This window comes from Ambystoma mexicanum, chromosome 5p (genome assembly GCF_040938575.1).
Source record: "Ambystoma mexicanum isolate Mex_15411 chromosome 5p, UKY_AmexF1_1, whole genome shotgun sequence".
Taxonomy (NCBI): Eukaryota; Metazoa; Chordata; class Amphibia; order Caudata; family Ambystomatidae; genus Ambystoma; species Ambystoma mexicanum.
Genome location: NC_090930.1, coordinates 1,115,981,457 through 1,116,003,720, shown reverse-complemented (window position 1 = coordinate 1,116,003,720; position 22,264 = coordinate 1,115,981,457). Strand labels below are relative to the sequence as shown.

The window sequence follows — 22,264 nt, the reverse complement described above, 5'->3', positions numbered from 1 at the left end:
GGACGAAATTGTAACAACAAAAGGTGTGAAACAGGGCTGCCCGTTAGCCGCATTACTATTCAAATTGTTCATCTCAGATCTTCCAGCAGCTTTGTCCGTAACAAGGTTGTTTCCACCGAAGGCGAATGGTAAACAGCTTAGCTGGTTATTCTATGCCGACGACATAGTCTTACTTGATTCCACCGAAATTGGCCTACAAAGACTTCTGACATCCTTACAAGTTTACGTAAATCAAAATCATCTGGCAATAAATGCTATGAAATCAAAAATTATTGTCTTCGGCCAAAACACGCAGGCCAAGAAGCCAGTCTTCACCTGGAAAGTTAATAATGAAGCGCTAGAAAAAACCGCTGCAATTCGTTACCTTGGAGTGTTGTTCAACACCTCTATCAGAGAACAGAGTTGGACCCTTGATGTTCTATCCCGAATGAAGATTCTCGCTCAACAAGGATCAAAACTGCATGCTAAGTATGGAAAATTTACTCTGCATCACTAATAATCTTTTACATGCAAAAGGTATCTCCGGCAGTAACATTTGGAAGTGAGGCAGGATGGAACATAAAAGCGGAATTTTGGACTCAAATCGAGGGGTTCTTTTGGTGAAAAGTTTTGAAAGTACCCCGATGTCTCTCAATGGTTGCAATTAGATATGAACTGGGCCTTGAGTCGCTATATAATCTAGTGGTATGGAAGTCGCTCGCAGCACTTCGAAAAATGTGTCTATCAGCACCAGAAAAAGCATATGAGATCCTATCTGAACAGTCAAACGATCCATCAGCAGGCCTACTAAACAAATGGGAAGCAAAACTGAAGTCAATCCTACTCGACGCTAACATCAACATAGAATTGTTGTCGTCGTCGACTCCGCAGATAGCGAAAAAAAATGTCATCAATGGAATTGGATAACAAACATGAATAAACGAAATGCTCTTACTTCATCACTAGATCTGGGAGTCTCATCAAAGAGGCTGGAAGATCTGCCAAGATACCTTGAGAAATTTCCCTCTAGACTCCATAAAAATCAATTTCTAAGATTAAGTCTAAATCTCTATAAAACTCGTGAGGTGCTGATGCAAAGGAAAGATCTGGCTACACCGAGTAATATCTGCCGGTTCTGTATGAAAGATGTGGAAATGAGCAAACATTTGATAATGGGGTGCCCAGCAATCGCTGCTCAACGCTCCTTGCATTTGGAACGTTTTGCACCCAAAAACGGAAATATGCAGGACTGGTGGAGTTACTTAATTTCAGGGACAAACACCCAACTAACCTGTGCCACCATTAATTTTATGGATTCGATTCTGCCTAACCATGACGCGTTATAAGTCATTAATAGCTGGAATCAGTATATTCCCGTGTGTTTGTCTGTTTACACCCCTCCGCTCGTTTTTATCATCTTACTTCGAACCTGTCACTTCATTTGTAAGGATTACATTATGTAAACATTGGAAAGTATGACAAAATATATTTTTTTTTTTTTACAAAACTAATGTCAATTAAAAAAAATAAATAAATAAAAAAAAACAAAGGTGCCCATGGTCCCCTATGCTGTATATATTAGCTTTAGGGCCTCTGACGATATACCTCAGACAACAATAAGATGCAATAGGTATCGAGGTGGGAGGGGAGCGACACTTGATCTCCTTGTATGCAGATGATTTACTGCTGTACCTAAGGCACCCGGAGGAGAATCTGCAATACATCTTGGAGGTTATGGAAAGGTACACGGGGCTGTCTGGCATTGCGGTGAACCCTCAGAAATCCGTTATTTTCCCGCTAGGTGGTTTTAAGGGGATCCCTGTCGGGCTGATGCCGGTGCTGCAAGCCCCTTGGGCTGTTGGAACCTTTCGGTACCTTGGGATAGATGTGTACCATACGGTGGAAGAAGAACATAGGCACAACACCGAGGTAGCCATAGTGAAAATAGAAAAGTGTATGAAATTCTGGGTGAAGTTACCCCTAGCAATGATGGGGCGAGGTGCAATGCTCAAGATGGTGGTTCTACCTAGGCTCCTGCATTATTTCGGAAACATTCCGTACCTAATACCTAAGAAGTTCTTCACCAGACTGAATGTCATGTGCAGGTATTTCCTGTGGCAGGGTACCAGGAATAGGGTCGCACTATGGAAGTTGCAGAACTTTTATGAAAAAGGGGGAATAAAATTACTTAACTATGAGGTCTATTACTGTAACGCTTACCTCAGAAACTCTGCGGGAGCACTTCTCTGGAAATCTGTTTGGTGCTATTCTTTGTGTGCGTAGTTAATCTATGCAGTCTGGTGATCTACAAGAAACATTCAGTAATCCTTAGTATACTAGTCTAATGCAGCTGTTCAGGAATTATCTCTCATACCCTTCGGAAGGCGTTACCTGTAGTTTGTTTTTGGGAGCTCTCCATCCTGCTTTCTACGCAGGGGCGCTTGTTCTGAAGAAGGGAAATGAAATGCGATTTTCTGAGGGATGGAAGGATGGCAGGTGTGCGTGACATGAAAAGAATGGGGAGATAGGAATAGATAAGGAGTTAGATACTATTGAGCTGTTCCATTATGTTGACGCACATGAATACCTAGTCTCATCCAACCCAACTATGAGGAGCAACTCAATATGCGTGTGAACAATTGGCCAAAAAAAAAGGTTAACTGCAGAGATAAAGTATAATTCTTTTTCACATTGAACGTGTGGTGCATGCTAACTCGTGAAGAAGACTTTCCACAACCAATAACATGACTCTAGTAATTTTACTGACTGGAAGCAACTGTAACATTCCCCAGAATTGACGACTCAAAACCTTGTCACCGAATTGTAATACTACCTAGCATGTGTGGAAGGGCTGATTGACAGGGGAACAACGTATTACTGTTAATACAAAAACCATGAAAATCCGCTGACTGAAAAAGCACGCTAAAAACAAGGGCGCAACAACATAGACAGCCAATACTTGCGGTAACTGCCGTTTGACGAAGCAACAGGCTTCAAACTGCTGAGGGAAATTGCAAATGTTCCGCTGACAGGAATGAGTGCGGCAATTGTATTGAGGTAACCGTGAAGGCAACTGGCGAGAACGCTGCCTTAAATTCAGACACCAGGGAAATACTGTGGAAGTGACGGGAAATGTACACAAAACTACAGAGGGGAAAAAACCATGGAACCATGACAGGATATCATAAGAGTGGGCTGAGGAAAACTGTGACGAGAACTGGAGCCGCGGTAAGCGTACACTGCGAAGCAGACGACGCGAAGCGCGGAGCAGGTGAGAGGAGGGGCTTATATATGCTGTGAGTGTGAAGCACTGGACCATGACGGTTACTTTCATAGAACCCCTTAAGCCGCCATCTTAGGTGATGAGGAAGTGTCTTTTCCCCCGTAGCCTAAACCTGGTTCTTTCCGTGTTACGGACCAAGCATGATAAGCCATGGTCCACGAATTCTTAGAGGCTAATCTAGGGACATGACCCACGCTCATGACAATTACATAGCGAGCCAACTGCAATACGTCGCAAAATGGCTCTCAGATGAAGCGACCACAGAATCCAGGTTGTTTAGAGCTGACTGTGCCCATTTTATTTAAAAGAGATGATCTGGCTGCCCAAGATAGAAATGAAGGCACGTCCTAAGATGATGATGCTTGGGTGGAGGATCTGGCGTCGAGCATGCCGGATGGTGGAAAACCCAGTCCCATGCTCCCCGCAGATACGGCTGGTTACGTTGGCTGGGGGAGATAAGCAGCTATAAATGATAATTGGGAACCACTGGGAATCGGTGGGGTTGGCAACTATGGGAGATGTGTGGCGAGAGGGGACTATTATAAATTTTGAAGAGCTAGGAGAAGAAGCCGGGTTACATGTGGGTCGATATATTACATATCACAGAATGGTGCAGAAAATTAAGACAACTTGGCCTGAGACAGTACTGGAAGAAGAGCCAGATGTTACCATAGATATGATACACAATATAACGGAAGGAGGGCATGAGATCTCTAGATTGTACGAAATGATGATGTCCAAAGTTGGGAAAGAACTAACGCAACTGAGACTAGACTGGGAGGCGGAGATGGGAGCCCCGATAGAGGATGGGATGTGGGAACGTGCCCTGGGGTACCATAAAAAGGTGTCAAGAAACGCTAGACTAAAACAGATACAATTATATATTACGCACAGGGCATACATGATGCCCCTGGGGATATCGAGGTTTGAAAATGCTGACAGGCAAGCATGTCCCAAATGCGACGAGGAACGGGCCGATATGGTACATACGTGACTAGGACCTTCAATAGCACTTTTTTATTAGGGTCAGTTATCCCGTTGCCATGTTTGCACTTGACCACCTGTGCAGTCCACTCTTTCGGGATTGCTGTGCTGATTATTAACTGTGAGAAACCCAAGGGTGTTCTCCCAGCTAGACCCTAATAATCCCCTATTCAGGTGGCCAGGGAAGGGCTGGCACTCTCAAATCCCAACCTTGGGGGTGGACGAGCGACGGAGGATCACCTGGGTAGGGGAACCTGGGGTTACGCTCGAGGGGAATACTCCAGGTGACACGTAGTATCTGCTTCCTTGTGACACCTCTTCCCATCCTGCACGGTAGGATATTTAGGAACAGAACCCCACCTCTTCCCAACCCTGACACTTAGCTACAGACAATTCACTGTGAGGGACAATGGGATTAACAACCCCCTGTCCACCCCCCCTCCCCCCTGAGTCGCCCTGAGACATCATTTCAGAACCAATACTGTTATCCCCCTACCCCAATCCCAAGAGATGCCAAACCAGAAGTGAAGCATAGGAGAACTGAGAGAAGGAAAGTATATATGTCACCCCGTACTTTACAACAACCCATTTGTACACAACAATACAGTTACCCCTTACACCCTGACGGAAAACCACATGGTGCTTCTAATATTCTTTGGAAAAACTACAACTCCCATAATCTCCTCCACAATGTTTTCCCATAAAACCACCGGGACGAGGAGGAGAGAGATTGGGAGGATTACCAACAGGGAACTATAGAGACATACAACAGACTCTCCCCTTTCTACAGCAGACTGTCCCACTAACGAGGACAGGAAGAGTCAGGCGTTCCCTTCCAACCACTAACACCTGGTTCTAGTTAAAACTTGGAGGAAGTATAAAAGGCAGGGCTGCAAAACACACACTGAGCGAGTTGGGGAAGCTGGAAGGTGCCGGAAAGAAGGAGAGAGCCCTAGTGAGCTGTAGAAGTCCTGGAAGACCTGGATGAGGAGAAAACCACCCAGACACTGGCACTGCTATTTGAGAGGAGACTGCAGGGTGGAGGAGAGCTGTGCTTCCAGAAGGCAAGACCACGGCTATCTGGGGTTGCCTGACAGTACCTGCATCAGAACTCCTCCCCAGGGGGCAGGCAGGCAAACCCAGGTACATGAGGGGCAGGAGGTAAGACCCTGACCTCATTGAAACAGCCCCCCTTCTGGCTCCTACAGTTCCCAAGACATGGAATGCCGTTTTGGGGAGCATTGAAGTGGGAGTGAAATTCTTACAAGTGAATTCTGGGACTGAGAGTCCAAAAACCTATTTTTGAAAGATTGTGAATTTTATAAGAAGGGCCAGAGGGAGACCCCTGTGAATTTTGCGAGAAGGGTCTGAGCCCGGCAGAGGGAGACCCTGTAAACTTTGGTGAGAGAAGCTGGCACCAGGGATAGAGTGGTCTGGCACCTTGCAGGTGCTCATTCAAAAGGTCTCTGGCTGGTGCCCCCTCTCTCAAACCAGGAGAAAAAACACATACTAAGAGGCCTTAGGGGAGGCCGGCATAAGGTGTCAGAGTGGTCATACGATGGTCAAACCAAATCCCTTGTACAGTCGAAAGTCTGACACATTGTAGAGGCAAACATGAACCCGACTGACTGATGCCTTTGAATTGGGGTGAACCCTAACACATACCAGAACATTGTGGTGAATGAACTGTGTGAAGCCTGACTGGGGGCTTAAAGAGAAAGCCTGACTGGGGGCTGAAACCCGGATTTAGGAAAGGGAAGAACCTAGGGGGTCTAGAATGGCTTTTTGTTGAACTATGAACTATGGCAAATGTGAACCCGATGGAGGGATGCCGAAAGTTATTTTACAAATAAAAAATATGAAGGTGAAGAGAACCGCACTTTCTGATGCGATGAGACTATAACAAGGTATTACTATCATGACCCTTGACCCTGGCCCTCACTGGCAAGTCAGCCTTCCAGTTAGGGCCAGGTCAAATGCCTTAAAACCTCATCCAATACTCTCTTGGAGTCAGTTCTGGCGCGCCAGGCTCATAACCATCATGAAGACCAACATTAGAATGGGACTATTTACTTGGGATTATTTAATTTGGGGGGAGGAGGGATTCACCCAACATGGAGGAACACACATAGCTCAGTTACAAGGAACTGAGCTATGCGGTCTAGTGTGGCAGGCCTGGGACTACTTTACCTGGACTACTTTGGTTGTGGCAGGCCTGGGACTATTTTACCTGGACTACTTTACCTGAGACCATTTAAACTGCACCCAAACAGCAGAAAATGCTTTGCGTTATTCCGCTGTGGGCAGCGTAACGCTCACCGTGTCCAGTTCTTTGATGCCAGCTTACCTGAAACGAAGGACATGCAGAGAGAGAAAGAACACTACGAAACTTACCTGGAACAGTATCCTGTCTTCAATTCATCGCTGACTTCAGTTCCACTCACCTGAAGGTACGAACTCCATCATCTGGCACCGCATGCATCCTGGAATACCATAACCTGGAAAGAGGAGAAAGAAAGACAGCATTAGTAACGGTTTACTCGCGTTTCCTCCCAAATGAAGAAAGCCACACAATTCTTACCTGGTTAGTCATCTCCTGATCAGTATCATTGCTGGAATATTACAGCATTCGGCGAGGAACATCGCAACGTGCAAGGAGAGAAAAGACACAGGTTAGCAATATAAAAGGCGAAACAGCGCCGCATATCGCGCATTACTCACCGGACAGCATCGCGCGCACCGCGCTTTCACCTACCGGCCCATGCTCATCTTCAAACTGCATGACAACACCAAAATACCTTTCCATACCTAAAAGGAAAGAAGCAAGACAGTATTATTCGAACTAAGAGGAACATAACAACTGCATACAAAGACTGTAAAGCAGCAAACCTACGGAGTCGCAGCAGGCCTCGATTCCCACAGGGGGGGCTTGTACCAGTGAAGTAACTTGGTCGCTGCTCGCCACCCCCACATCTACGTGCCCCTGCCACGAGGAGCAGGACGGAGAATCCACCTTTTGCAATATTAAGGTGAGGAGAGGGCCCCAGGGGTAGGAAAGAGTTGAGGCCACGGGAGGTGGGAAAACAAAGACAATCTGGTATTGAATCCAGCTCTCCTATATTGCAGACCCATATTTAACCAAAGGCCTTACCAAGGGACCGGGAGAGGGTTCGAGTGTGCAAATCATCCAACCAGGGCTGGGTGGCGTCCCTGTGGATACCGAGTGAGCGTAACAATTACTGTGGCAAATGTGAACCCGACTGAGGGATGCCTGCGAAGTAAGCTAAACAGTAATAACCCCGTGAACATAGTAACGACAAGTGTGAACCCAAATGAGGGATGCCCACAGTGAGCGGCTGGTCAGAGCCTGACTGAGGGAAGCTATTGTTGAAAGAAGCATCGGAGCCTGGCTGAGGGGAATCCTAGAGTGAACGATAATCACCCGCCATGAAGATTGATTGAAGGAACTTTTGTTTTGTTGTTTTGACATATCAGGCCCTCTGAGGCAAGAGACTTTGCACGAGAAGAGATTTGGATACAGAATGTCCTGATATTGAGGAAAAGGAACTATAAGCTTGTGCCAGAAAAGGCCAGGAATGTGCTGTGCTCAAGAGCCCCACCTTGTTCCGTGCTAGAAAACATGAAGAAGGGAGACCCCGGCCACAATATCCTGATTTATCATTTTGTGAACACTTTCTATTTCTTGTGAACATTATCCCACACTAATTTTTGTAGCATAGCGGTAAGGATTGGCAATAGGTTTCTTAGTATAGGCCATTTGATTTGACTAGTCTCCACTTGGATGGTATTATTATTTGATGGTCGTAGCTTGCTCCCATCTTAGATTTAGGTTTAGATTAGTCGTTTATCTCACCCATTTTTATAGTTTAATAAACACCCATGAACTGTGAACACTTGTGTCTGTCTTATCTTGGTACCATGCCTTCCTTACATAACTCTTCCCTTCTCTCCGTTTGGTTGAAACTTTCCACGGGGTGTCTAGAAAGTGTGATGTGACTTTTTAGGAGCACTATTGACAGTCTTAAAACTTGGGCTGCTGTCCTTCACCAAATGGGCTTTAACACCCGCCCTCAATTTCAAAGTTGCTATAGACACACGCCTCTTGTTAGTGGTAGATGACTCGGATACCTTCTTAGACTCAACATCTTTGACTTGGGCTGATACTTCAGATTGTGTCAGGGCTTCTGAACTTGGCTTAGGCATCCTAGTACTGCCATTTTATTTTTAGGGTCTTTGGCTTAAATTGTATCCAAGCCACACACTTGCTCCCCTTGTGATTATTTGGAAGACAGAGATTACAAACTCAGTGCTTATCTACCTATGGTAACAGATGATTGCTAGATAGGAAAAACTTAAACTTTGTCATGTACAAGGGGGAATTGAAATTAACAAAATAATTACTCATTCCGATGACCAATCTGTCTCCCCGGCGCTTGATAACCCGGATCTGTCTGCCCTATATAGTGTTCAGTGTGCATTTTGGTCTATACTCCTATTCTGTGTGACCAAAACCAATAGCAAACAAAAATAAAATAACCTGAAGAGGGTGTCGACAGTAGAGGCATTGTGGGGAGCAGCAGCACTTCATTTGATTCCTCTTACAGGAACTCCCCTGTCAATTCCCATGCTAAAACTAAACTAAAGGTGTAAACTACAAACTAACCACTAGATGGTGCCATAACCACAGCATGCAAATCTAAAGCGAATTCCATTAGACTGTTTATGTGTTTGAGACCAATTGTTCTTCCACATCACTCTATACCCTCCCATATAACGTGTAACCTCAGTTATAGCCATGCCTGGGACATGCGTAACATGCGTAAGGGCAGGATATTTTAGCTATAGCCCCAAGCTGTTGATGTGGTTGGTCGGGGGGGAATAGAGGGGGTGGAAATCTGGGCGTGAATGGGCATTGGAGGCCGGTGGAAATTAAAGTTCCTAAGAATTAAAAAAAGTTAAAGAAAATCGTGGAACCAAGATCCCAGGGGAAGAATTAAGAAACGTGTGGAATTAGGAGGGGACAAAGGGACTCAACCACAGTGCAGGTGAAGCACGTCCGCTCCCATCGACGCGGAAAAGACGACTGAGGTGTGGCACCGGAGGGTGGAGTCAAGGGAGCTGTAAGGAAGGCATGGTATCAAGATAAGACAGAAAAGTGATAACAGTTCAAAGGTGTTTATTAAACTGTAAAAATGGGTGAGATAAATGCCTAATCTAAACCGAAATCTAAGATGGGAGCAAACTACAACCATCAAATAATAATAAGACAGTCCTAGTGGCGTCTTGTCAAATAAAAGGGCCTATACTAAAAAAAGCTATTGCCAATCTTTTTCCCTACGTTACAAAAGAGTGTGAGATGGTGTTCACAAGAAAAAAATGAAGTGTTCACAAAATGATAAGTCAGGATGTTATAGCCGGGGTCTCCCTTCCCCACGTTTTTAGCACAGGACAAGGCTGGACTCTCGAGCATAGCACACTCCTGGGTTTTTTCAGACCGAGCTTACAGTTCTTTTCAATGATATCAAGACCTTCTATTGCCAAGTCTCTTCTCATACAAAGTCTCCTGCCTCAGACGGCCTGATGGACTGAAACAACAAACCAAAAGTTCCTTTTCAGTAATCTTTACGTCGGGTGATTTATCATCACCACTGAATGCCCCTCAACCAGGCTCTGATCCGTCTTGCAATGTTGGCCTCCCTCAGTCGGGTTCACTACGGCCTTTCACTCAAAATCTCAGCAACTTGTAACCTTCAAAAATATCAATGGGCCTAATTATGGGTCCGGCGGTAACCATGCAGGTAAAACTGGTAGGTAGCCACCGGACCCGTAAACAGTTACCGGCGCCTGACTTGCCGGTAACACCGGGATATTACAACCCCGGCAGTTGGAAAGTCAGGTGCCGGTAAAATGTTGTTCCCCATTCCTATAGAGTCTGATAAAGAGCAGGAGGCGGCAGAAAGATGGCTGGAAGGACCAAGGAGAAGAGGAAGCACTGGGCCTATTGACCTCAATGCAGAGGGAGGGGCTTTAATCTCTCCTTTTTTCCTGGCTCGATTTTAAAGCCACTAAATTGGATTTGTGGCAGTTTTTAGGCATTTGAGTTCCCAAAGGATTGTCTATTGACTTTTGAGCCAAACTATTCATTTTGAATGAGCTGTATGGGAATATTTTTGTTTGTCCCTGTCAGCTCCCCAAGGCAACTCAGCTTACCACCTATGAACAGATCCTATTCTTGATTGGTTACATGCTGGCACCATGGTTAATCTGAATTGACATTAACAGTTTGAAGTATAGTTTCTATTTTTCTGCTTTTTTGAAACAAACATCATGGTGCTTTGATATTTGGGTTTTGACATTTTTTTCCTGGATTGTAGACTGCCCAAGGCATACAGTCTCCATCTCCAGGGTTATAGGTTATAGTATCGAATCAAAAGGGTCGAGTGACAAAAGGGTCAGTCCCCCCCCCCCAAACCCTTATTTTTGGTCTAAAAACACCTTTTTTAAGCTAAACTAGAGCAAAATAAAAATATACATTTACATTTTTTTTTAGATCCTTTTGTTTTCGGTCGAATGCATTCTCACCTTTGGCATTTGATCCTTTTGTTTTCAAAACTTTAACTGGACACCCATCTCCCACCCTTTCATCTCCCTACCTTCTACAGATGGTGAGTATGGGAGGTTTTTTACCCTTCATTGATATCGCACTGAGAAAGGTATTGAGGTATTGAAAGGGGAGGTGCTTTTAGGTGCTTCTGTTGCTTTTATGAAGACTGCCTAGCATAATTTGTGTGGTTGCCTAGTGAGACCTGGTTATCATCTTGGAGAAGGTTGATCAGTCTTGATCTTGAATAGACAGACATTATTACTGCTTATTCATTAATGACGTTTTGCATTTTAAGTGTGTTATGTATAGTGGCCACAATGGTAACAATGCTTCTTTATTCCTTATTTCTCATTAAGATTCACATGAGAGTGTAAGAAGCATTCATTGAGTTTTAATTATTGAGTGTTTAGTCAAGAAGCATTTTAACATGAACCTTACGAGTGGGGCATCTATTCAAATGTAGCGTGTATTGATATGTTATTTATGGTGCATGTCTTTAAAACACACACAAAGGATATTGGAAGGTATGAGCAGTTGGCTATCAAAATAAATATATGTGATGTTAGTAAATCCCTCCTGGGCAGATTAAAGCGATTAGCCGCCTACTGCAGGGGTTGTTGACTACTCTCTTTAGTGATGAAAAGTGTGAGGGAGTTTTACTAAAGTCCATCTATGGTAGGACTAGAGAAGACTCACTATTAGGTGCACCACAGGGCTCCAATTCATAGGTTTGGCCGTAACTACCCAAAAGGTTTGGTAGCAATGAACGAGTAGCCAGGCTTAGTCTAGGAGGGAGAAGGGCTGTAGGTAAGTACAAATAACTCATTGCACACCTTTATTCAAGAATGCACTTATAAACAGTAGAATTATAAAAAAATGGTTATTTATAATAAATACTAATACTAAGGCAACACAATATTAGAATTAGAGGTATGTAACCGTATTCATATATATCCAGTAAGACAGTTGAGCATTACTCAAGGTAATAGTAGATTTTAGATGAATACAGGCAAGTAGTCAGAGTATCATTCAAGTTTAGCAAATCAATTATTGTAACCAACATTAAGTAACCCAAAACAGATACTGGTAAGTACTATAAGGCAGCCTACACTTTAAAAGGTCCAAGCCTATATGAGGATAAAGGTCTCAGAGTCAGAGGAGGCACTGAGGAACCAGGGCCACTGGATGTCAAAACAAAAGAAGGCAGAAGCTGTCAAAATAGCAGTTTTCTTCTGTGTTGCAGGTAGACCCTCTGAAGGATTGATGACCTAAGGACCAGTGGCCTTAGGCCTGGGAGAACACAGTTGGGCTGTCCACCAAAATGCATCTTAGAAAGCTCAAGTGTAGTCCGATACAACACAGCAAGCACCCAGGTGAGTACCTAGGAGCGTGACAGAACCTTTTAATGAAGAAAGAAGACGGTGCCACCGGATGGTCCGCAGGTGAGGCAACAGCAGCTCCTGTTCAGATTCTTGGCCTGGAGGCTGAAGAAGGAACTTGCTGCAGGAGCAAACAGTCAACTTCTTGTGATGGGACGCCCAGCAGATGAGCTTCAAGATACTGGCTCATTAGGACTTCTCTCAGTTTCTCGGTTTCCGGCTTGGAAGGGGAGAGGTCTCGGCAGCTGGAAAGAGTCACTGGAGGACCAGCAGGATGCCCCCAGGTTCCAGCCGGAACCTTACTTCAGGAAGCGATGCAAAACAAATTGGTCTAGCTCCCAGGGTATTGGTGAATTGCAGCCAGGAACGGTCACAGCTCTCGGAGGGTTGGCTCCAAATGCAGGTTGGTGCCACCAGTCCAGGGGAGGAAGTCATCTGGTATGGACCTTCCATATGGATCAGAAGATGAGGCTGAGGCTGGAGCTGTAGCGGTCACTCAGCAGTCCTTGTCAGTGGCGGGCGGTGGCTGCAGACATCCTTCTTCCTCAAATTCTTCGTTCCATGAGTCGACTCTCTCTTGCTGCTCAAGTACCCTGGCCTCTTGCAGGAATAACAGGAAGGACAGCCAGCCTCCAAGTTCAAACTGGATCCAGGCAGCCACACTTCAGGACAAAGACCAGATGAGCTTCGGTCACCTCCCCCACTCCCTGTCCCTTTAGGCACTCAGAAGGAAGCCCGCCTAAGACATAACTATCAAGACTTCCCCCACCCAGCTAGGTAGAAGGCTAAAAAAAAAGACAAGTCATCAAGAGTTGGCAAAAAAAAGATGACAAGCACCATTTTAGTACAATGGTGACCCATGTGTCCCTTACTGCAGCTGTGACAGCAGCCTGCGTGTAAGTTGCAGTCATAATCGGTAGAAAACATCCACTGCCACCAGCCACTCAGATGAACTTGCTACTGTAACTAAAAAGCTACAGGAGAAGTGGAAAGGGGATACATTGTGTCCCCTCAGCACTCCACATATGGTGGGGTTGCGGATTCCACAAAATAAATGTTAGGCAGGATAAAAAGTATCCCCCTATCCTTGGAAACAGTAGTTATCAAAAGGTAAATAAAAAGGGTAGCTCAAGTAGCTCCCACCAACACTGCACCGAAAGTGCGGTGTGCTGCAATAATAAATTGCAGATGCCTTAAATGATGGACAAAATCATTACTCCAAAACGATATAATCAAAAGGGATGAAAAAGTTTCCCAGAGATAAAAGACTGAGTGAGTGGAGGAAAGGGTTCCCACTCACTCAGGAGAACTGATCAAAAGAGTGCAGAAAAAAGTGCTCAGGGACTCACAAGCGGGGAGAATATTGCACATCAATACAATTCTACTCAACACATAGTGACAGGTGTAGGGTTTTCTCTATCTGTATTCCTACCACAACCCCTGCTGGTGGGCCTTGGAAACTCCCCTGGGCATGTAGGAAAATCTCTGGAGGTAGGGGCAATAAGAATCAAGTCTACTAAGAGTGAAGCCTGACTGCTCTGTTAACCAATGAGAGTGATCTTTGGTATGACTTAATAGACATCCTGTTAGACCTGAAACAACCCTATAGTATGTTGGCCAGAAACCAATCGCATCATGTCACAAACATTGCGATCAGAGAATCGTCAATGTAACCAAAGGGCGTCCATTTTGTGAAATGTCGGCCATTTGCTTTTATCCTTTCTGTCAAAACGCTTTGCAAGTATACTCTATGCTTCGAACTCGCACACAGTTCAAGGCCACGAATTGAACGCTGAAACACTAACACAGACAGTAATGTCAAACTGTACAGAAATACATTGTTTTTCTCTCTCACTAAGTCCTTGAAGTAGAGCAGAAGCTGCATCTAATCAGTAGTCCAGGTGCCGGCCTGTCTTGCAAACGCTGTAGTAAAAGGCAGTTAAACCATTAATTATATTCTCCTAGCGGTGCTCCTTCGCAGAGAATGGTATTTTCTGCTTCAGAACTGTCTGACCCTTAGCTCATGAACCGAGACACACAGATAACGTACTAAGGATTGTTTCTCTGCTAAGAACATGATATCTTTTCTGAGCTAAGAGCTCTATGTTCCCCATAACAGAAAGCGGTCTCTGCTGCCATTGCTAGAATAACTATGTTTAGACTGAATGAAGACTTGTCATAACGTGTCATAATTGTCATGATTGTCAATCACCGAACCCTAGCCTGAATGACATGTTTGTGGGCGGATCGAATTGCCTTCGTAAAGATTATATGTAATGTATATATATATTGCTGCTTGAGCGTTGTTCGCTCTCTCGCATCTCACGAGGTCTGGGAACACACGTCATGAGGTGTTGAGACCCAATCGGTCGACTGAGAACACTTTGAAATAAACCAGGCTTGTTTGGAAAACTAACCTGACGTGTCACTTGGATATATGGTTATTGTTACTTAGTTTCCATATGTGGTCTTTATGGCCTAGCAAGAAGGCTGCAGGGAAACCTCACTAACAGACTGACTTTGTGCAGACTAACCAGACACGCATATGAGAAAGAATGAACCCTGTGCTTGGACTCTTTGGAGAAAGAGTTCCCCCAATACACATCTGATTATGCCACCAGGCAATACGTTGGTAGACATTTTCCTTTTACATTTATACCGTCTCAAATTAGAAATTTGAAGACTTTACTCAAGCCGCTCCCTTACAAACAAAGAGGATAAAAGGCAAGACCTGAAACAAATCTGGAGTTTTCTTTGCTCACCCATTCGTGACTTAAACGTCCACTAATGTTCTCTATTCTACACTAGTTTCCAAATAAGAAAAGGAAACATACTCGCAATAATATCCAATAGAAACAATAACAGAAAACTACTGTTTAGTATGTAGATGTTAAATGTCAATGCATTAAGAGAACCATGATGACGCCACAACCTTTTCACCTAGTCCAGTCATTAATGGTGTAATTTTGTAGACATCAAATTATTCATTATTTCAAGTCACAAAAGTGGCAAATGCCTGGCTTGTCCAACAACAGGTGGTCTTGTGCGTGCATGCTACTTGCCTGCCTTAGTCGTTCAAGGCTCAAAATGTTTTCCACCTGTAATACACCGCGCGTATACTTCTCAATATAGGTTTCACCATCTGCTGTGCCTTCATATTCACTCCGAGCTGCCATCAGTGCCAGAGTTTCTCGATCTTCAGTCTCTTCGGTAGCCTAGAAATGTTGCAGAAGTAGAATTATAAAACATTTTCTGATATTGGGATATATGCATCTCTTATAAAGGCTATTAGGTAGAAATCCCACTTTTTATTAACATGTGGAAGCACACTGTACCTTTTGTTGGCTTTTCTGGGCTATAACTTGTTTTGTTCCTATCCAGGCTTAATCAAAAGCCTGGCAGAGTGTGTCTCTGTGTTTCCATGGTCTGCCTTAAGAGTCCTTATGACTTCTGCTCAGATGGATTTGCAGAATCATCCCTATGGGAGGGTTCTGAAAGGCCACCATAGAATGTGAAAAGCATAATTGACATTTAGGTCTAGCCCATTCCTATCTTGATAACATACATTGAACAGTAATATAGACCTTAGGAGATATGGGGTGGTGTACCATGTGAAAAACCTGAGGGTACTCTTCCATCTACTCCCCAGGGATCTTCTATTCAGGTGGCCAGGGAAGGGCCATCGCTTTTGGATCCTGACTCTGGGGGTGGACAAGCGAGGGAGGTTCACCTGGGTGGAGGGTCCTTGGGGATTCGGGGGGGGGGGGGAGAGAATGCCTGAGGGCGAGACATGGTATCCCCCTTTTCGTAACACTGACATATCTGGCTCTTCCTCAGCCTTTATGGGTTATATAGAATCCCAACCCATAATTCACCATTCATCCCTACCTGGTACTGAGACGAAGAAGAGGGGGCTAGGAGTAATACACACTTCCTATGTGAAACACCACTATAGCATTGGGACGATGAAAAGGAGTATGCAGAAATCCACAACTGAAGATCAGACATGTCCCAGTTATTTGTTATGGTCAGGCAATACCAGCTAACTACACACCTAAGACCCATTAACAAGGCTCCGTTGCATTAAGAGAGTTGCATTTCTGCAAGGAGAGAGAGCTGCCCTGGTTGAAGGTGTCCTGGAGTTTGTGAGTATGGCCACGATCCCGGAAGACCCATAACACTCAGAGCGAGTGAGTCAAGTGGTGGGTGCAGGATCAGGAACTTGTGAAAGTGAAGGAGGACAGCTGGAGCGGTCAAACAAGTGAAGTTAAGAACGGCTGCAATCCACAGCTGCTACGATCGCTGGTATGTGCAGAGAAGTGCCAAGCAAGGAAGCGAAGGGAGGGCAGTCTGCATTCCAGCTGGCAAGAAGGAGAGCGAGAGCAGCAGGGACTGCCGCTGTAGAGTGTGAAGAACCGGTAGGGGTCAGAGGACTCGGAAGCACCAGAGCGCTCCTAGGGAACCGCAGGCAAGTAACAGTTCACGGAACTGAATAAAACTACTCAATCTTGAATATATGCAATATTAAATGCTGAGCAGAATATAAAGGGTTGTTTGAATTAAAACCAAAGCATATTAAATACCGGCATACTAAAAACTGAACAAACAATGGCAAATTGACTGACAAGGAATGTCAGACTGAGTGAAAGCATGCATTGTGAACAAAACTAAAGCAAAAAGGGTGACAGACCAATGTGGAGAAGACTTGCAAAAGATTGATGTACAAAAGTGTTGCAACTAAGGCCAAAGCGGGGAACTTATGGTTGCAGATCCTGTGATGGGTGGACTGTGGTCTGACAACTGCACCTAGACCTATGAGTTCCCCACTGTGAAGTTCAAATACAGTGCAAATCAAGTTATGGGGAAGCACAGGGCTCCTAGTTGCATGACCTGTGATAGGTGGACCGTGTGGTCTGACAACTGCACCTAGATCAGGGGGCCTTTCATGGTGACAAACATGAGACTTTGTGGCAAGTCATAAGTACTGCAGTGCAATCTCGGGGAATGGAATTCAAAGAACTTAAAGAATCGATTAACGCTGTCTTGGGGAAGGGAACCTCCAAGAACCCCTTTTTGTGAACTGTGCTAAATTGAATTTAGGGAAGGGAACCTCAGGATTTGGCAGAACATTTGTTAGACCAACAGCTATTGGAACTGTATTGAGCCTGAAGGATAAGGCCTAAGATGAACTTAAGCTGAGATATGATATATAATATGATATGATAAGGCATTTATAACGCGCCTATACACAAGTGTTTCAAGACGTGACGAGGCAAGGGAGGGGGAACAAAGGGAGGACAGACAATGATCCTACTAGGCCAGGTGTCATTTACATTGCGCAAGTGCATGGGATGAGGAAGAGGGAGAGTGCGGGGGAGAGGGGGAAGGGACAGTGCAGGACATGGGAATAGAATAATAACAAGTAAACATAATGGTCAGCAGGTGGCAAGTGCAAAGGTAAGTGCAGACATCAGGTGTCAAGTGCTGGTAGTGGGACTGTAGGGATGCAGAAAACAGTCCCCAAGTGCGGGGGTGGCCAGGCAGTGCAGGTGTGTGTGACTGGTGGGGGGAGGGACCTGGGCCTGGGATCAGAGGGTGGCCAGGTAACCAGTGCAGATTCAGTTTCGGCTAGGAGGTCAGCAGGGGGGAGGAGGAGAAATGGCAGAAGCAAAGAGAAAGGTTTTGAGGTGCTTCTGGAATCGGAGATGGTTCTCCTCAAGTTTCAGGGAGGCTGTTGAAGAGGGAAGCCCTGGTCAAAGAAAGAGATCTACCACCAACTCGTTGCTTGGAGAAACAACTGGCCCTGAGGGAGTTGGAGGCAGAAGAGCCAAGAGCTCGAGAAGGAAGGTATTTAGGAAGAGAGAGTTGAAGGTATTGAGGCCCCAAAACGCCTTGTGGACGATGGGGTTTAATAATTTGCTTAGACACAGGCCCAGAAGTTCTTCTAGTACAACTAAATCTAAACCGACTAACAGCAAAGCTGGCAACCTTTCCTCACAAATTAAAGGTGCATTAAATAATGCCAGACCAATCCATGCACATGCCTTGGACATATCTGACCTTGACTTTATTGCCATAACAGAAACTTGGCTGCATCCCGCAGAAGGCCCAGCATTAGCCCTTGCCTTACCAGACGGCTATGCAATTATTAGAAAGGACAGAACAAGCACAAAGGGAGGAGGCACCGCCTTCCTCTCCAAATCAAATCTCAACATCAGAGAAATTCCTAACATCGCTTATTCATCGCGAGAACTCTTGTCCACTAAAATCACGATCTCTGCCACGACCTCACTAAACCTACACCTCATCTACAGGCCGCCAGGTCCCATCTCCTCATTCGAGGGGGACATCGCCACCCTGCTAAACACAGATACAAAACCCATTTCTAAAGTGATCGTCCTTGGAGATTTCAATCTAGGTCTTCACGACAGCTCGGATACTCAAGCCTCCACACCAGCCAAACCCACTGAAACACAAGGTTTCACCTTACGATCCTCTGGCCCAACCCATGGAAAAGGTTGTACGCTTGACTGGCTCGGTGACCACAACTGCGCTACTCACACCTCCAACAATGATCCCTGCCCGTGGTCAGAGCACAATACTAAACTATTCTAAATCAGCACTAACACATCCACCAACCTCCCAATGCCAATGGCACCTGCCACTCAAGCTCGAAACATGCGTAACATCACGCTAGAAAACATTCTCCCGTGGAGATCTCGGTTCACTACACACGATGAAGAGTCAACAGACCCTGCTTCTCTGGTATCTATCTATAATCAAGTGATGGAAACCGCCTTAGATGCAGTGGCCCCTTTGGGTAATTGCAAAGGTAAACCTAAAGCCCATCTTAACCAGTGGTTCACCCCTGAAATTAAAGATTTACGTAGCAAAAAAAGAAACGCAGAAAACAACTGTAGGAAAAACCCTTGAATCATTAACAAACAACAATTCACCTCCCTAGCTTCTGACTACAGAAAAGCCACCCATTAGGCAAAAAGCAATGCGTATAACCTGCGCATAGAAAATGCTAACTCTAGCTCTAAAGAGCTCTTTTCAGTCCTAAGAGAATTAGAAGCCCCTTCTCAGACCCCTGACATATGCATCAAAGACCAAGCCTGGTGTGAAAATATTCAAAAGGCCCTTATAGATAAAATCATGTCACTTCAGCTCAAAATGAATAATAAAAACTGAACCTCAACACATCTCAGCAGCCCACCATTGAACTCATTCCACCCAAACCATTCCCTAAGTTTGATTTTTCCAATATTCCGATAGACCATACTACCAAAATCATAAAAGGCCTCACACCTTCACAATGCCAAGGCGACATATGTCCTGCGACACTAATTAAAGATTGTGCAGACAACCTGGCACCTTTCATCACCTCGCTTATAAACAGTTAATTTGCCTCCAATAAAGTACCGGATAACCTCAAGGAAGCTTGGGTGATGCCCTGACTGAAAAGAACAACTCTAGACCTAAATGTACTCACGAATTACAAGCCTATCACAACGGTACCGTTTTAGGAAGAAATTCTGGACAGGGTAGCATATGTCCAGATTCAAAAATACTTAGACACACACCATCTACTGGGCCTCTGGCAATCAGGCATCCGCCCGGGCTGTGGCACGGAAACGGTTTTAGTAGACTCTAAAGCACAAATGGACCAGATTAGGGACAGAGTTAATTTAGCCATCCTCCTCCTGCTGGACCTTTTCGGCGGCATTTGACCTTGTAAATCACAACATCCTATGCCGTCACCTAGCTAACGATGCCCACTTCTCCAATAATGCAATAGCATGGATCAAATCATTCTTGTCAAACCGTACGATGCAAGTCTTCTCTGCTGCTGTAGCAGCTAACCCCACCTCACTCACCTGCCCAGTGCCACAGGGTTCATGCACTTCACCTACCATGTACAACGAATTTACTAAACCTATTCAGACGACACCCAAATACTAATTCCTATAACGTGGGATTACATCACCGACACAAGTGCCCTAAATGCAATCTATCTCAAGATCCAAACTTGAATGACTCAGAATGAGTTATGACTTAATGACGATAAAATCGAGATCCTTATCATGGGCAGCCAAGCTAAACTCAAAAATCTGTCACCACTGTACCAATCCTTCAACAATAATGGAAATCTCATCACAGCTGCCACCTCAGCATCCTACTACACAGCTACACTCATCACGGCCTGGAGACCATATCTCACAGAAGAGAACCGTATCATCCTGGCAAGAGCTCTAATCCTCTCCAGGATCGATTACTGTAATGCCATCTTTGCAGGCTCCTCAACTAAACACATCATGAAACTCCAAATCGTGCAGAACAACGCCATAAGAGCAGCACTAAATATCCCCAAATCAGACCATATCTCCACCTTCAGAAGAAACATTCACTGGTTACCAGTGAAGGACCGGGTAAAAGTCAAAGTACTCGCGCTCACACATAAATGCATAACCAATACTGGCCCACGCTATCACTCCTGCTTGATAATTGAAAACCAAACTGCCAGACCCACCCGTGCTGCTTATCTCAGGCAATTGACCAAGCCTGGATACAAAAGACAAAAAGCAGGGGGTTCAAGCTTCCCCGTCATGGCAGCTAACTACTGGAATGCCTTGCCACTGGCTATAAGGATGGATCCCGTCCTACTGTCATTCCGTAAAAATCTAAAAACTTGCCTCTTCACACAGCACACCTAGTTATACTCTCCTCACCTGCAAGTAACCTGGCAGGACCTGCATCCATCTACGTACGTCACTACAAGCCATGTAACCACACTCTTAAATTGGCATAACATGAAAAAAAGCCCTCAGCTTGCATCATCTGTGCCTTGCATCTCCGGTAACCAAATTCTTAAGCATGCATTATTTGTGATCTGCATAACCTGTAACCAAAGTCTTAAGCTTGCTGAACATGTAACCATTTATTAAACCTGCAATACCTGTAACCATATTCTTAAGCATGCATTGTTTGTGATCTGCATAACCTGTAACCAAATTCTTAAGCTTGCTGAACATGTAACCAAAATCTTAAACTGTTAATCATGTAACCATTTACTTAAGCCTGCATTACCTGTAACCATACTGGTAAACCCAGATGCCTGAGGGTTAGGTGCGCAATACAAATGTAATAATAAATAAATAACCTACTGATGCAATTTGTGGATTATTTTGCGGAGCACAGCTATCAGGGTGGGAAGGAGGGGGGAAAGTGTACACAAATGTCCCTGATCAACTCACACATGGTGCACTGCCTAGAGACCCCCTTTTGTGGGTACCCGAATGCGACGATTGGGAATTTTCACTGCCAAATTTTCCCAGCTGTGTCTGCTGTAGTCCAAAAAGCATCTTCAGCATTGGTGGCAAGTGAGCAAGAGTTGGAAACGGCTGGTTGAACCAGTGCGGCTTGTCATACGTTCACACATTCTGAGGTTTCTTCCTCCTGAGAGCTTGCAAAGCTTGTTCTCCAGTTTACTGTTCTGTGTGCGTGGTGGATCTGGTGTATTGGTGGCTTGGGCTCTGCAGCTGTGCCTTCTGGGCCTCGGCTTGGGTCTGGTGCGGCACCGCATATTGTGCCTTTCTGGCCCTAAGGGGGTCCTGTGTGGGCCTTGCGTGCCACCCTCCCCCTGACGTGCTTGGTGTCGACAGGCAGACTGGAGTCCTCCCAGAACAGGCAGCCAGTGAAGAGAAGGTGAAGGAAGCAAAGAGGTTAGTGGGCACGGATCTTGAGCCCCTTGAAGCCCACTCATGCCCTATGAGGCCCTTTTAGACAACTCCATGATCTATGCCCATGCCTTATATGTTTCCTGCTTTGTTGATTATATCATCACACTACAATATTGGAAGCAATGCAATATTGTACTACTTTACTTCTTGGAGGTGGGTGCTTGCTTGGCCTTTGGCCTCTGATTCTCTAAACCCCCTGTTGCCTCCTAGTAACTAAGCACTCCCCCCCTCCTCACCCCGCCGGGCATAGTTGGTGGACGCACCATACATT

General features: G+C 45.1%; 1 protein-coding gene across 5 annotated transcripts in view; it reads right to left on the bottom strand.

Annotated features, from left to right (window-relative positions):
• Window positions 1-22,264, bottom strand: part of KIF13A (kinesin family member 13A) — a 2,203,773-nt gene that overhangs the window by 393,803 nt on the left and 1,787,706 nt on the right. For all 5 annotated transcript variants that reach the window (XM_069613597.1, XM_069613593.1, XM_069613596.1 and 2 more), the window contains one exon: window positions 15,313-15,465. In XM_069613597.1, coding sequence (XP_069469698.1) covers window positions 15,313-15,465 — 153 coding nt within the window. The remainder of the gene's footprint in view (window positions 1-15,312; window positions 15,466-22,264) is intronic.